We start from the raw sequence: 16,531 nt of genomic DNA on the forward strand, positions 1-16,531 counted from the left end.
CAGAGACTAAATCCCTAAAGTAAGTACCGTCACATCCTAAGGCATTTCCCTAGTTTCATCCATTTATAATAGACTATTAGTTTTAGGAATTAAGTTTGTTGGTTTTAAATCATACTTTCAAAATTGTGGCGATCTGTAAAAATGAAAAAGAAAAAATAATTTACCTTTGACCTTCAAGAGTGCCTGACACCTTCCCTTCTCCCACTTAAACCATCCATAAAACCCTGTTTCATAAGGGCTGTGTACACATAAGTCGTTTCCTCAGCCTGAAGGACCTCTTTTCTTCCCTCAGCCTGAAGGACCTCTTTTCTTCCCTCAGCTATATCTTTTGGAGTCTGCTATGGAACTGTCTTTTAAGCTTCTATTAGGACATTAATTTCAGTGAGCCTTTTATTCAGTTGCATAGATGCATAGCCATAACAGAGTGCCTGGCGTAGAGTAAAAACCGGTTGCCAACATTTTATTCCTAAAAAGCTGCGTCTGCTTTAATTGAATATAGACAGCAGTATTGGCTACACATACCTTGTCTACATAGACTGAAGTAAGGCTTTGGGGGTTAAGCACACAATTTACAAGTTTTAAATATTGGCATTTAACCCTGACTGTGCACTGGAATAATTTGTAGAAGCTTTAATCTGGTTCACAGGGTGTGATCCCCAACCCACTGAATCAGAAAATCCAAGATTGGATATGAAATCCAAACATTGCTCCATATTAATAATTTATGCATACAACCATAATTTGTCAATTATGAAAAGTTATCTCATGGCTTGTCTTCAGAGTTGGGAATACAGTTGGAGGGTTCTACAGTTGAAAAGATTGTGAGATAATCACAGACTTTATAGAAGTAAAACTCTTTAAAGGGAAATAAAGTCTTGAAACTCAAGTTTTGTGTGTTTTACATCAATATAGATTTCCCCCTCCAGATAGAAATCAAGTTCCTTAGTGTATAGAAAGCGAAATACAATAAAGTTATTTTGAAATACTGAACAAGTCAAAACCTTTTAAAGAGAAAGTGACTTTGGTGATAAAGATGTCAACAGAAATTGTAATGAATTGAACCTTGTACTAAATTGCACCAGAAGTGCTATTAAAAGGAAATCACTGTTAACATTAGGAAAAATAAAGTCTTAGGTAAATCTTCTTGCTTGGAAATTAATTTTCTATAGAATGCTTTCTGCCTTGAGGTTTGTATATAGTCTTTGAACTGCAGAAGCCTCTACTTTCACACAGCAGTAGTCAGTTTCAGTACTGCAATATTTCGGTGTGAGGTACAGTTATTTCCTAGCTCTTTCTGTTGGTTGCAGCGATGGGTGCTAGATATTTTACCATGGCATCTTCAAGGTTTGGGGCTGATTATCATAGTTGATAGTTATTTCTCCTGGTTTATATGTTAAAGATACATCTATTTTGCATCTGGTTTAGATACTGGAAATGAAACTGCGAAGTCATGCCATCCCCACCCTATTCCCTCATCTCCCTTTAGTTTACTGAAAGGTGTGTCAGTGGTTTTCTTTATGTGGGGTGGTTTTGTGTGGCTGTTCTTATTTTCTTAAACTTAAGTAGTTATTCTGTAAGTTCTTTCATTCTCACAGGCCTGTTTTTGAATATGTACTCTTTTGCTGAGTTAATTTTTAGACATCATTGTGGTTTGGAAATGTTTAATATTTCATGATATTTTGGGTTTGAAATGGTGCGTCAGTGACTTCATTGCTGATTTTAAGATTGATTGATAATTATATAAAACATGGTCCAGAACTACTTCTGCCAGTTTTCGCTGCAGGACCTTGAATATTGATAGATGAAATGTAGGTTGGGCAATTCGAATTATGCATCTCTGCTCTTCTTGGGATTTCAGTGAAATAGCAAAACTAAAATACTGCCATCTTAAAGGGTGTTTTTTTGCAGGTCAGTTTGTATCCTTTGGCTCAGCTAGGAAAGGTCTGTCTTCTTTTATCTAAATATTAATTTATGCTGGCAGGATAGATTAGGCTTAGAAATGTAGTACAGTCTGAATGTGTGGCTTCTGTGCCTCTTTTTGTCTAGAGGAAAACAACTGGTCATAAAGCGTGCTTTGCTTTCATAGTACTCACTTTTTAAAATAGTCTGTTTTCTATTGCTGTGGTAGCACACTAAAAGGATGTTTGAGGACATACAATCTGCTTTGTAGGCCAGGGGAAAATAAAAGCAGTTCTAGAAGTGTTCAGATGTTGGATTTTTTTTCATTCGGTCAATCACGGCAAATAATTTTTCACTCTTGGTTTGTTGATCATTGTGTCCCTAGTATCTGCATTGTCCTAAGGACATTATAGGGCCTTGAAGTATTTGTTGAATGGATTAAATATTTAACATTTAAGGGTCATAGTCATTTAGTTAGTAGCTTGCCCATTCAGAATATTACAACCCTTAAATGTTAAGAGTACTGCAAATGTAGGCTAGCCTAATTATGCAAGCACATAACAGACATTCGTGAATGAATGTAATAACTACTGATTCATACCAAATTATGCCTTCTAATTTTTCTTTCACTGTAACACTTAGTAGCTGACATTATTTTTGTTAATTGAGGGTTCTAGTTGACCAAGTGCAGTTTTGTTGGTTCTGTTCTGAAATACAGTACTAAAAGCTTGCTGATGATGATTCCTCTTGATAAGAAAGTTTTGATAAAGAAAGTTCTTTTTGGGCTTATATCTAGAAGTTGTCATTGTACATATCAATTTTCAGTTTATCCAGCAGTTAAAAAAATATAATTCTTTAGGCATTTGGATTGTGGATAGGAGTGGTAATTTTTAGAAAATGGTGTATACTTTGGCTTTTGATTACTTTTAATGGTAAAAATTTGTGGAGACTCAGAAAATTTGAATATACATTTCTGGAAATATTTTTTAGAAGAGTTCAAAGAGATTTACCTTTTTTTAAATTTTAAATATTTTATACCATTTCTATTACTTGTATGCCTTCTCTTAGTTTAGATAGCAGATTTAATGTTGATACACTAGATGCCAGATGGCGTCCAGTGTTCTTGTTGATGATTTGTATTCTTATAAGTGTTACACCTTGAGTTTGACATGTATTTGGGGGGGGGGCAGGCTTATATGACATTATTACAAGTGGATGCTGTAAATTATTAGTGGTTTATTATTGCCTACACATATAATAGCATGTACATTCTAAAAGCATAATTGCATTTCATTTCTGTTGGTTGCAAGGATGGATGGGTGCTAGATATTTTACTATGGCATCTTCAGGTTTGGGGGTTGATGATCATAATTGATAGTTATTTCTGCTGATTTACGTCTTAATAGGTACATCTATTTTGCATCTGGTTTAGATACTAGAAATGAAACTATGAGGTCATGCCATCCCCACCCTACTCCCTCATCTCCCTTTAGTTTGCTGAAATGTGTATCAGTGGTTTTCTTTATGTGCATTGGTTTTGTGTGGCTATTTGATGCATTCTTTGTGGTACTTCAGATACTTTTAAAAGACACTAAATACAGTAGTTATTGAAGAATCAGTAAGGGCAGATAGTTTTACCCTTTATGAAAATTCTCATAGTCATTTTTTTAAAAAACATTCACATCATTTTGAGATAGTGGTGTTTAATACATAATGCCATTGAGCTTTTACTTTCAGTTTTTAAAATAATGATGTTTTCTATTTGATGTCTTCTATACCTAATACTTCCTATTTACTAGAAGACTTAAAAACCTGATTCTTTTTCCATATAAACAAAATTTATGTAGGATAACTTGATACCAAGTTAATTCTTACCCCAATTCTCCATTCTCAACTGTTTGAAGAAAATATTCAGCAACATGTTTGTTGCCAGCAGTAAATGTTCAAGGTAATGCTAGTTGGTTGTCTAGTATGTTTTATTTGCATAGCATAGTTTCATTATTATATTAGACCTTATATACCTGAAGATTATTTTAAAATACATTTATATGATTGAATTTAGTGCATTAATTTTCTCACTCTCTTCTTGCAGCATTTTCAGTTAGCTTTGGTTGACTGTAATCCCTGCACTTTGTCCAATGCTGAAAGTAAGTATTATTAAGTACCATAGTTCTCTGCATGTGTTCAGATCACTTCATGGCAAATAATAGTAATAATAATAATAGTCATAAATCCTGTGTAATTTTTTTCCCTAGAATTGTTGAATCTAACTGTATTTGTTGCCATGGCTACTTGTACAAATGGAACATGTGAGACCAGTTATTATGAGCAGCAGCCTGTGTCTAAAATAGATATGCCAGTGAACTGGGTTGTTGAATTAAATTATCTGTGCTAGTGAACAAGATTGATTATTTGTGTATTAATTACATTGTAGATGACTTGGGGGGATTAAAAACAGGGTTTGCCAATCTTAGGAAAACTGAGTATACAAAGATTCTTAAGTGTTAGCTCACTGATTCGGGCTTTGTGGTATTAAAATTATTGGTAATTATGAAGATATACTTTGACTTTCTATTATAGTTTTAAGCATCACACATAAAGATTGAGGTGAGATTTTTCAGTTAATTAAAAAAGAATGTGTGAAGCATGTTCTGATACAGTGGTTTTCTTTAGACATTTATTTTCTGCTTCTATGTATGTTTCTTTCCAAAAGCAGATTGGGTTGATTATGATGTGTTTATCAATATGTATGTGTTGGCATATTTATTTAGTGTACTTTAAGGTAGCCAATACAAGTTTAAAGAATATGCATTGGATTCAAGCTGGATTTCTTTAAAACTTTCTTAATTGAACAATAAAATTTATAATTAGAGTGTATGAAAAATTGAGTCATTCTTCATGAAAATTTCAGGTCAGTCGAAAGATTCTAGGTTTTACAGAGTCAGTATTTTGCTGTAAGTGACTTCATTTTTTAACCATATAGAAAGGAGTTCAGTGAAGAGAAGTCTCAGTGGTAGAAACACCCCCAAATGATTGAATCAGTGAAAAGAATGGTAGAAATTTGAATATAACTTGCATATAACATGAATTAAGACATAGTGTGGATTAAATCATTATCTAGACCAGACTAATTATCTCATAATTCTACTAAATGTAATTTTCTGAGAAAACTTAAAAGAATTCTTTTTTCTTTAAATGAAACTCAGGATTTAGTACTGATCAGTGTATTTCCAGAACAAATGGTGGGAAGGTAACAAATGCAGCAATATTTTAGTTTCTAAGATGAGGATAAATTAGAAAAAGGATTTAACTCATTGATATATTAATTTATAAAATGTTAATTTTTTATACTTTTTCCTTATATATCCAGGTTATATAAACCATCTAGAATATAAACCCTTAAAATCCTTTTAAAATTAATTTATGGGAATAAGAAAAAAATCTGATTTTCATTTAATTGATTGTAGCTAGTGCCTAAAAACTAACTTTCATACGTACTTGTCAGTTTGAATGATAACCTTAGAGGGACGTCACATAAATTTCAAACTAATAAATTTTGTAAATCCTCATTTTATTCTACTCTGTTGAAGTTAAATCTTACTTGTAGATCATTGCTCCTGAAGGAAAACACCTATGTAGAATGAGTACCACAGGGCAGATCTTGTTGAATTTGAAGAGGACAGTTTGAACCATCATGAATACATTTTCGAGCTTACCACGACTCTCTTTCTGTTGGTCATTGAGAAGGGAAATAAGAAGGAGGGTGACCAATGTCCTGTTTTGCAGGACTGAGGCGTTTCCCCAGGCTCAGAACTTTGAGTGCTAAAAGGTTGGTCACTCTAATGGAAAGGGCATGTGCCTTATTTAGAGACATTAGGCCATTATAGTTTAGTTGATTTGGCTAGTTTATTTTTTTATTTTTTTGCGGTACGCGGGCTTCTCACTGTTGTGGCCTCTCCCGTTGCGGAGCACAGGCTCCGGACACGCAGGCTCAGCGGCCATGGCTCACGGGCACAGCCACTCCACGGCATGTGGGATCTTCCCGGACCGGGGCACGAACCCGTGTCCCCTGCATCGGCAGGCTCTCAACCACTGTGCCACCAGGGAAGCCCTGGGTAGTTTATTTTTGACAATCAACATAGCTACTTGATACCATGGTAATAATGGCTGATGTCTCACAGAGCACTAGCAAACACAGACTACTTAATTTGAGCTAGATATTATTCCTGTTTAAACATCAGGCTCTTTATTATCTTTGTAAAACTTATTTCTCTTCAAATTTTTTATATCATTACCTATTTAGATATGCCACAGACGTTGACTGTTTTTTGAAATCTTCCATGTTACTTTGTCGTGCTACAAAGTTCAGAAGATTTTAGAAAGTAAAGTGAGCTTTAAAAAAAAGTCTGTATGAGATTTCTGTTTTATGGCACAATTCATTTATGCAATTAAAGAAAATAAGTAGATACACTTGCCTCTTCTAGAGCTATTTAAGAGGGGTTAATTACAGTTTGTGTTTTGAAAGTAGAATCATGGTGATGTGAGACTTCTCATTATATGATTGCCCCTTGGGATAAAATTGTTCCTTCTAGATTTAATTAATTCTATTAATTCTAAAAATAATGTATTAATTTCTGAAAAAAGTTTAATTTCAGAATGTTCTATGGCAATATTTGTTAAAAATTTCTACCTCTAATTGAGACTTGCCAAGTGGAGCTTTTTCTTAGTTGTATGGTTATGTTCCACTTTGAAGAGTGACTTTTAAGAATTTAAATATAGATTGGTTTTCATACCACAAAAGATGATACTGGATTTAGTAACTCATGGGATAAGAAAGCCCTTGCTGAGCCTGGAGGAAGTTTGGGATGGTAATAGAATGCCACCGTGCTGCTGATCTTTTCTTCCATGTGACCTTTCCATGTCACCTTTGTTAGAGGAGTAGGAAGATTCAGGGGAGAAGGGCATAGATTTTCCATCTCTTCCTCATTCTCTTAACCTGTAACCCGGTCTCCCTCTAATGATGTAGTGAGGTGAGATGGACTGGAACTCTCAAGGGAGCTGTGTTGGAAAAGGGGACTAGGAAATAAGAAAACCCCTAAACAGATATAGGTAAAGGGGATATTTATATCTGTAGAACTTTTATTATTATTTTTATGTGCTTTTCACAAAATGTTGGTTTTCAACTTTTAAAGGTGATGTTTTTATTTTGCCTCATTTCTGATTATTTAACATACGATATTTAATGATTATATATGGAGAGGGCAGTACTTTACTATTGATCCAAAAATGTTGTTTGATATTAAAGTTCATTATATATTTTGTCTTGGTGTTTATGCTTATTTACTTCAGCTGTTCCCAGGTGCTGGTCTAGGAATAGGAATCAGAATCCCTTGCAGAACTAAATAAAAAGGCACTTTTCCAGGCCTTGCCTGGGATCACTGAATATAATCTCAGGGATCTCTATTTTTAGTAAGCCTCCCAGGTGACTCTTACAGTTATGGGAGTCAGTGAGAGAGTTAGTTTATGATGGCGATGAGAAATTGATGATAGCTGTGGACATTGTTTTTAAAGGTCCACATATGTATTATGCATATAATTTTGAAAGGCTCCCAGACTCCTTGAAATTCAACTATGAAATCCAGGTAGATAGAACATTAAAAAAAAGATTTGTCATTGAAGGATAAAAATCATATTTTATTTAAGTAAACCAGAATCCAGTTTTGATTCCTGGTTCATTGTTGCTTTTGTTGAATCATTCATATTCTGGTGGTACAGTATCAGGAAGAGTTGAAAACAGAAGCTGCAATATGTATATTTTTATTTGATTTTCAAGAGATACTTGTTAATGTTGAGACTGTTTACTCTTCTTGCCTTCCAAGTGGTTTGACTTTAAAAAAAGATTATGAAGAACTGATAGAGAAATGCAACTTATTTCCTCTATGTGTTATTACTAGTGTCATCCTTGTCTATGACTTCTTTATAAACATTGATATGAAATATGGTATAAGGAAAAAAATTGGAGAGTATTTTTGTTGTTGTTTTAATCAAACACTTTTTTGACTTGTAACTCAGGTTTTAAATACCATGTTTTGAAATGTATAGGTTATAAAAGTTTTCTTCATTTGTTTAATGTTGCCATTTTGAACTTTGTAAGAAGTATACCCACTTGCTATAGATTTTAATATTAATTTAAATAATTACATTGACAAAATTTATTAATGGCCAACAGTGAATACATGTGGTTTCTTATCATGTTCGTGTATATTTGTTTGTATATTCTGTGTTATTAAAAATAAAAGTTATGTTCTATAATTACTTAAATCTGTGTAGTAGAGATGGTGCTTATATTTTACATTTTATATTCTTAATTAAATTTACCCAGACACTGCTGTATTATTATTGATTTTTGTTTTCCATCATCTTTGCAGTTCAGTTTCACATTGCCCACTTATATGAAACCCAGGTAAGTGTTTTAACTTAGGTTACTTAAAACAAACAAAAATGATCACCCATACCATTTTAAGTGGAATCAGATATACAGATAATTTAATGGAGTTCTGGGCATTACTTCTTACATACATTTTATACTCATTAAATGTGGTCCAGATTTTGCTTTAGTGTTACAGTTATTATACAGAGTGCTTGTTGTGTACAAAGACGTTTCATTCAGTATGATTTGCCTCTAAATTCAAACTATCTGCAGGCTTAAATGGCTGTATTTAAGAAGATTTCTCTTATTCTTGATGTGAAATGCCTAGTTTTCTTTTCGAAATGTTTATAGATGGTTGTTATAATGCATTGTTTTTAGTTTCACTTTTTCTTAAGATTAAAATATCCCTTCTACGTATCACTGTTTGAAAGGCATATTAGTAACCTCTTGATGTCATTACCATTACTTTTATGGCTGCTGTATTTAAAAAACTTTTTTAGTTTAATTTTAGAACATTTTATTTTTATGTATGGCAGATTTTGCTTAGTTATATGGTAAAGGACATAAAACATAGACATTTAGTCTAGGTAGGCAGTGGTATGGAAAATCAGGCATAAGTTGGTATGAGGCTAAATATTAGGTAATCATAGTTTACCCAAAAAAACAATTTTTATAACAGCTTTTTAGGAAAAACATACTGTTATATTTCTACATAATTTTTAAGGTCTGTTTTGTTTCAGAGCCACCATGGGGTGGTCTAAACAATTAACATCTGTTTCCTGGACACCTCCATCTGTGCGCCCGCCTACCCTTCCCGCCCCTGTGCGTACTCGCACGCACACATGCGTGCACATCCACTGACTCAGAATTGATGCACACTCAGGTTTGGATACTCTACTAATCTAGGGATTTTATCCACCTTGAGAGGATGCATTTGAGAATTACATTCATGTTGTGGATCAGAGTCTTTACCTGCCAACGCTAATCCCAGCTTCCTGCCAACTGCTGATTTTTGCCAAATCAGTAAAGGCCCCAGGGTGAAAGCAGCTATAGAAATAAGCTTCCTCTCCAAAGTTCTTTCCCTGGAGTCTTAACTCCTTCTGTTTTCATTACCTCAGGAGATCTCTGCTGTCTTCAAAAGGATGAGCTCTGATTTTTTCCCAGCTTTTCTAGTTCTTAGTGAGATTTCCCTGGTCTGTCATTAGGTAAAGCAGATGTTATCTCGCCTTTCTTTTTAATGAATGTTTTTTGCTTGAGATGGAATTCTATTTGATTATTTTTATTTGACCACTTTAAAATTTACATTCCATTGTCTTTTGGTTTTCATTGTTTCTGATGAGAAGTTGTCTGTTGGTGTTATTTTTTTTTATTTCGTGAAGGTAATGTGGGTACAGGACCCCCCCCCCCCCCCCACTGATTCTTTCATTTGATAAATTTTAGTGCCCATTAAGATTAAGCAAAACAAAAAGAACAAAGTTTGTGCTAGGCAGAGTATATAATTATTAGATGACAGGAAGATGACACTGTAAGCATATGAAAGGATTGAAAAATCTCTACTCTAGTGCTTATAACAAGGATTTTTATTTTCAGGTGAAAAATTAAGGGAAACAAAAGGCTTACCTACAAAGTATACAATGTGATGATTTGATATATGTATGATTTCCCTCACTGAGTTAATTAACACGCCCATCCCCTCACATCTCTAAAGTGGGGGCAGTGAGAACAATTAAGTTTGATTGTCTTAACAAACTTCAGTTGTACAATACAGTATTATCAACTATAGTCATCATATTATATGTTAGATCCTCAGACCTTATTCGTCTTGTAACTGGAAGTTTGTACCCTTTTACCAACCTTTCCCTATTTCTTCCACCCCACCCCCTGGCAACCCTTTCTACTGTCTTTTCTATGAGTTTAACTCCCCACCCCCACCCCTTTTTAAAAAGAATCCACATATAAGTGATATCATATAGTATGTGTCTTTCTCTGTCTGGTTTATTTCAGTTAGCATAATTCCTTCCAGGTTTACCTAGGTTGTCACAAATGACAGGATTTCCTTCTTTTTTTAAGGCTGAAATATCATTCCATTGTATTTATATACCACATTTTCTTGATCCATCTGGAGACAGACACTTAGGTTGTTTCCATTCTTGGCTCTTGTGAATAATCCTGCAGTGAACATAGGAGTACAGATATCTCATCAAGATAATGGTTTTGTTTCCTTTGGTAATATAACTGTACCCAGAAGTGGGATTGCTGGATGGTAGTTCTGTTTAGGTTTGGGTAATTTTAATGAGATGTCACGTCAACTCACCCACACTCATTCTTAGATTATCTAAATAAAGATAATTTTGTTTCTCTGTATAATGTCATATCTCCAAGTTAAATATATTATGAATTATTGGATATTTATATCAATTATTTAATTTACCTTTCCCATTTTATTAGCTGAGACCCGCAGAACCATTTTTTTTCCTAATAGTAATAATAGTATTAACTGGCCTTCATTTCTTTTTCTTGATTTTAATGAAATAACTTGAACAAGTCACCATCTAAATTCTAAATAACCTTTAAAGATTAAAGGTAAAGGATTTCTCCCTTTTAACTTTGTTATTACAGTGTTACTTATTTTTGAGTAGATAATCCAGAATGAAAGTGCCTGCAAGAATACAGTGTAGTATCCTCCTCCCTCCTTTTCCCTGGCCACCTATTCCCCTCCCGAAAGCCACCAACCACCATAAGCAGTGTGTTTTATATCCTTCCAGAGAATCTCAGTGTATATATAAGCAAATCCATATATATGCTTGCACATATATTTGTTTTTCTTTATTTTATTGAAATAATAACCCATTATATATGTTCTCTCTTGATCTTGTTTAAATTGGTTTTTTTAACTTAATACTATATTTTGGAAATCATTCCCTATCAGTACAAGTAGAGCTGTATTATAATATATCCCTTTGCAGAGATGTACTGTAGCTAATTTAACTATTCTCCCTTGAGAGATAGTTACAAATAATGTTATTATGAATAACACTGTTGATAAGAATTACTAGTTTCATTTTTAACATTGTCTTCTAACTAGCAGTAGTTTATTACTGAAACACTGTAGACTGGTTTCATTTATGCATATTGTACAAATCCAAAAATTCTAAAGAAAGAAAAATAAATTCCAGCTGACATTTAAAGATACAGTAAATGGGCTTCCCTGGTGGCGCAGTGGTTGAGAGTCCGCCTGGCGATGCAGGGGACACGGGTTCGCGCCCCGGTCCGGGAAGGTCCCACATGCCGCGGAGTGGCTGGGCCTGTGAGCCATGGCCGCTGAGCCTGGGCGTCAGGAGCAACGGGAGAGGCCACAACAGTGAGAGGCCCGCATACTGAAAAAACAAAACAAAACAAAACAAAAAATAAAGATACAGTAAGTATGTCATGATTACCTAGGGTTTATTCCATGAATTCAAGATTAGTTCAGTGTGAAGAAATATGTTAACAAAACAAACAAAAATCACGGTAAGGAAAACAATATTGTGAGGAAGAAAGATTTTTTTTTTGAAAGAAATAAATAGTGTGAAAAGGAGAGAAAAACAGTAGATCTAATTAATAGGTCAAAACCTTATATTCTGAAAAAAATTAACAAAATAGATAAACCACAAACTAACTTGATCAGGAGGATACATGAGAGATAAAGCACAGATACATAAAGTAAGATAACCATGGAAACAGAAGAAATTAGTACAGTCATACAAGTACAGCTTAGCAGACATGTATGCAAATGAATTTGAAAACTTAAAGTGGACTGTTTCCCAGGGAAATACAGATTAGAGAAATTGACCTCATTAGAGTTAGGAAAGTTATAAAAAGCCAATTTTCATAAAGAGAAACAGAAAATTAAGTAATGCCCTACAGAGAAAGTACCATGCCCAGATGGTTTTACAGGGGAATTCTACGAAGCCTTTAAATACCAGATAATTCTAGCACTCTATAGATTATGCCAGACCACTAGAAATGGGGAGAAACTTTCTCATTTCTTTTCCTTTTTTTGAGAGGGATAGGGGGCTTATAACAGCTTTTAATCTGACCTTGAGAGACTTATGTGTTTGATAATAATTAAAGTCCTTTCTGCACTTACTGATTCTATAGCATATTTTTACAATATAATGGAAACAAAAAATCTGCTTCCAAACATTAACTACAGGCCACAGTTCTTTGGTGTCTTCTTTTTTATTTAATTGTAAAATATACCTGACATTAACTTTACCATTTTAGCCATTTATTAAGTATACAATTCAGTGGCATTAAGTACATTCGCATTATTGTGCAACTATCACCACCATCCATCTCCAGAACTTTTTCATCATCCCAAGCTGAAACTCTGTACCCATTAAAGAATAACTCCTCATTCCTCCCTCTCCCCAGCCCCTGGCGACCACTATTCTACTTTTTGTCTCTATGAGTTTGACTATTCTAGGTACCTCATGTAAGTGGAATGATACAGTATTTGTCTTTTTGTGTCTGGCTTATTTCTCTTAGCATAATATCTTTAAGGTTTGTATATATTGTAGCATGTGCCAGAATTCCATTCCTTTTAGAGGCTGAATAATATTTCATTGTATGTATACAGCACATTTGGTTTATCCACTCATCTGTCAGTGGACACTCGTGTGGCTTCCAACTTTTGCCTGTTGTGAATAATGCTGCTGTGAACATGAATGTGCAAATATTTGTTTTTGTCCCAGCTTTCCATTTTTTTTGGATATATACCCTCAGAAGTGGAATTACTGGGTCATGTGGTAATTCTGTTAAAATTTTTGAGGAACTGACATACTGTTTCCCCCCATTCCTTTTTGAAACAAGTGTAACATTGATGCCTAAACCTGATAAAGACAGTACAAAAAAGAGTCAATATACAAACTGTTATCACTGATGAATATTGGTATAAAAATACTAAAATATTAGCAAACAATCTGTTACCTCATTAAGCAAATAATATACTATGACCAAGTGGTATTCATTCTGGGAATACAAGGCTGATTGAATATTAGGAAATCTATTAATATCATGCATCATAATAATAGAGCTAAAGGTAAAAACAAGTCACTATCATCATAGATGCTGAAGAAGCCTTTGATAAACTCAATACCCATTCCCAACTAAAATTACTCTTGGACATAGGAATTAAGGGTTACTTTCCTATCATGATAAAATTCATGTACTTTAATTCCAAAGTCAGTATCTTATTTAAAGGGAAACACTGGAGACATTTTCACAAAAATCAGGAGCAGGGCAAAGGATGTCCTCTGTCTTCATTACTCCTCATTATTGTACTATAGGTATTAACCAATGCAGTTAGACAAGAAAAATCAATTAGAGGCACATACAAAAATTAATAGCTTTCAGCAACAGTAATTAGAGAGCACACAGTTAGAAAATATTGCCATTTATAATAACAACAAAGTAATTAAATACTTAACAATAAACTTAAAAGAGATACTATGACTCAATAGTATAAAGATGTTCATGGGAATTTAGGTTAGTTTTTAAATGTAATACAACATCAGTAAAAATTACTAGTAAACTTTTTAAAGCAATTAGGTAAGTTGATATGGAAAAACATTCTGGGATAGCCAGAATAACACTGGTGGTGATGGTACGGATTGTATGGATTATATTAACCCTACTAGATATTAAAATATTACAAGGAAGCCTATATGATTAAAAGTATTGTACTGGCATGTGACTAGACAAATAGACCAGTGAAATATCATAGAAAGGCCAGGAATAGATCCAGTGTACATAGAGAAATTGAGTATATGATAAAGGTAATATCTTACATTCCTTTAGCTAAGGTAGATTTATTCATACATGGTTCTGGGGCAATAAGGTAGCCATTTGGAAAAAGATAAAATTAGACCCGTAACACAAACTATTCACAAGAATAAACTACTACAGATGAATTAGGATCAAAATGTAAACATTGATATTGTACAAGTACTAGAAGAAACATTAATTCTTCTTCAACCTTGATGTAGGAAAAAGGCTTTTTAAACTGTGGCTCAAAATTCAGAGGTAATAAAAAGAATGACCAGTCAGTTTGAGCAACATAAAAGTAATTTCTGCATGGCAAAAAAACAAAACAAAAAAACCATACATTCAAAGGACACCTATGAAACTGGGAGAAAATGTTTACAACGTATAGCACAAAGGGCTAATACCCCTGATATATAACAAACTTAAAATTTGACAGACAATGAACAAGACCCATTAGGAAACTGGGAAGAATGACATGAGCAGACACTTTCCAAAAAAGATATAACAGCCCTTAAGCATGTGAAAAAGTGTTCAAACACACCCAGTTAAAGAAATGCAAATTAAAGCACACTGAAATACAGTTTCTTACCTGTCAGATTGGTGAAAAGTGTAAGTGGCTGTGGTAGCGAAACACGCACTCTCATGCATTGTGATAATGCAAACTGGTACACCCCATCTGGAACAAAATAATCTAACAAAACTACATGCAGTAATCTAGCAAAACTCTATATACACTTACCTTTTGACTCAACAATCCCAAATCTAGGAATCTACCTTGAAAATATACCTCCAGAAATATAAAAATATATAGGCACAAAGATATCTTTTGGAGCATTGTTTGTGATTGCAAAACATCGGAAACAACCTAAATGTCCATACATAGGAGAATGGTTGTACATATAAATCATGGTACATTCAGGCAGTGGAGTGCCATGCAGCTTTAGAGAAGAATGAGGAAGACCTAGGTAAATCACTATATGGAATGATTTCCAGGATATACTGTTAGGTGGAAAAAAATGTGAAGTATAAAAGTATAATATGCTACCCTTTGTGAAAGAAACTATGTATGTGCAAAGCAAGATACACGTCCCACTTGTGCACAGGTAATACTGAAAATGGATAAACCAGAAACAAGTGAGGTTGGTTACCTACCCAGGAATGGTTGTGAATGGGGTAGTAGGGAGTAGAACTTACCTTGAGTATACTTTTTATGTAGCTCTAACTCCTAGAACCTGGTTATGTTTCACATACCCACCCCAAAATTCATTGAATAATTAAGACCAACCAGAATGTGAGTTAGCCCAAAATAGAATAAACAGTAACAAATGAACCTAACTGTATTACAAATGAATAACATAAGTATACTGAGGGGTAGGGATGAAAAGAACTAAGCTAAATAACTTTGGAGAATAGTATTTTGACTCTATAGTGTAAAGCTAGAGACAAAAGAACTGTAAACAAATCTTCCACTACAGTTACTTTCTCACAGGGCTATGGATAGAAATTCTGCAACTATTTTATGTAAATATTAGGGGTAAACAAGTAAATGTATTGTGGATAATGAGGACCAGATTTTCAGTGTCAGAGAACTTACAAGTAAGAAAAGAAGAAAGGCTAGACTGAATTCTGTGTTGTTGGATTAGAATTGGAGGGATCACTATGAACATAGGTTATTTATGGAAATAGAGAGTTGGATAGAAATAGAGACGTGAGAGAGTGAGTGTGTGTGTGTGTGTGTGTGTGTGTGTGTGTGTATACATTAATATATTTCCTAGCTGTTTGCTACAAGGGCCTAGAAGCAGTGACCCACCTTGGCAGCAGTGAATGTACTAGCACCCAGATCTTTGTTTCTAAATCCAATTCGTCAATAAAAGGAATCAGGAATTCTTGGGGAGAAGTGGGTAATTCCAGGGCTTAGGCAGAGAAACTACTAGATGATCCCTGGAACAACATTTCATGGTGCCAAAAAGTAAGGAAGTGCTTAGAAAATGATGGGCATGTGGAAAGATAAAGAAGCCAACTTGAGGGAAATGGGGTTTCTAATCACCAAATCTGACACAAGTTTAGAAACAATTATAATAATGGTATATAAGATACAGAATAAAATATATTCATATTGCTATAAATGAATAATTGAATAGATAAACGGGGAAAGGGGTCACCTTTTTCTTACTGTAGAATTTAAATTAATTAATATATGAGGAATGTTGAATATCTTTCCACAAGGTGCTTACTAATTTGAAAGGGCCATTCTTCAAAATAATTAGCTAGTACTTTAAGTCAGGGGGCCCCAACCCCTATTAGGAACTGGGCCACACAGCAGGAGGTGAGCCGCAGGGCGAGTGAGCGAAGCTTCATCTGCAGCTCCCCCATTGCTGGCATTACCGCCTGAAC

At 34.2% G+C, this 16,531-nt stretch overlaps 1 protein-coding gene across 10 annotated transcripts in view; it reads left to right on the plus strand.

The window, feature by feature from the left end:
• The window catches only part of KDM6A (lysine demethylase 6A), a 208,997-nt gene that overhangs the window by 127,582 nt on the left and 64,884 nt on the right, over window positions 1-16,531 (plus strand). For all 10 annotated transcript variants that reach the window (XM_032620736.1, XM_032620727.1, XM_032620729.1 and 7 more), the window contains 2 exons: window positions 3,992-4,046; window positions 8,328-8,362. In XM_032620736.1, the coding sequence (XP_032476627.1) occupies window positions 3,992-4,046; window positions 8,328-8,362 (90 nt within the window). The remainder of the gene's footprint in view (window positions 1-3,991; window positions 4,047-8,327; window positions 8,363-16,531) is intronic.

Source organism: Phocoena sinus, chromosome X, assembly GCF_008692025.1.
Source record: "Phocoena sinus isolate mPhoSin1 chromosome X, mPhoSin1.pri, whole genome shotgun sequence".
NCBI classification, from domain to species: domain Eukaryota; kingdom Metazoa; phylum Chordata; class Mammalia; order Artiodactyla; family Phocoenidae; genus Phocoena; species Phocoena sinus.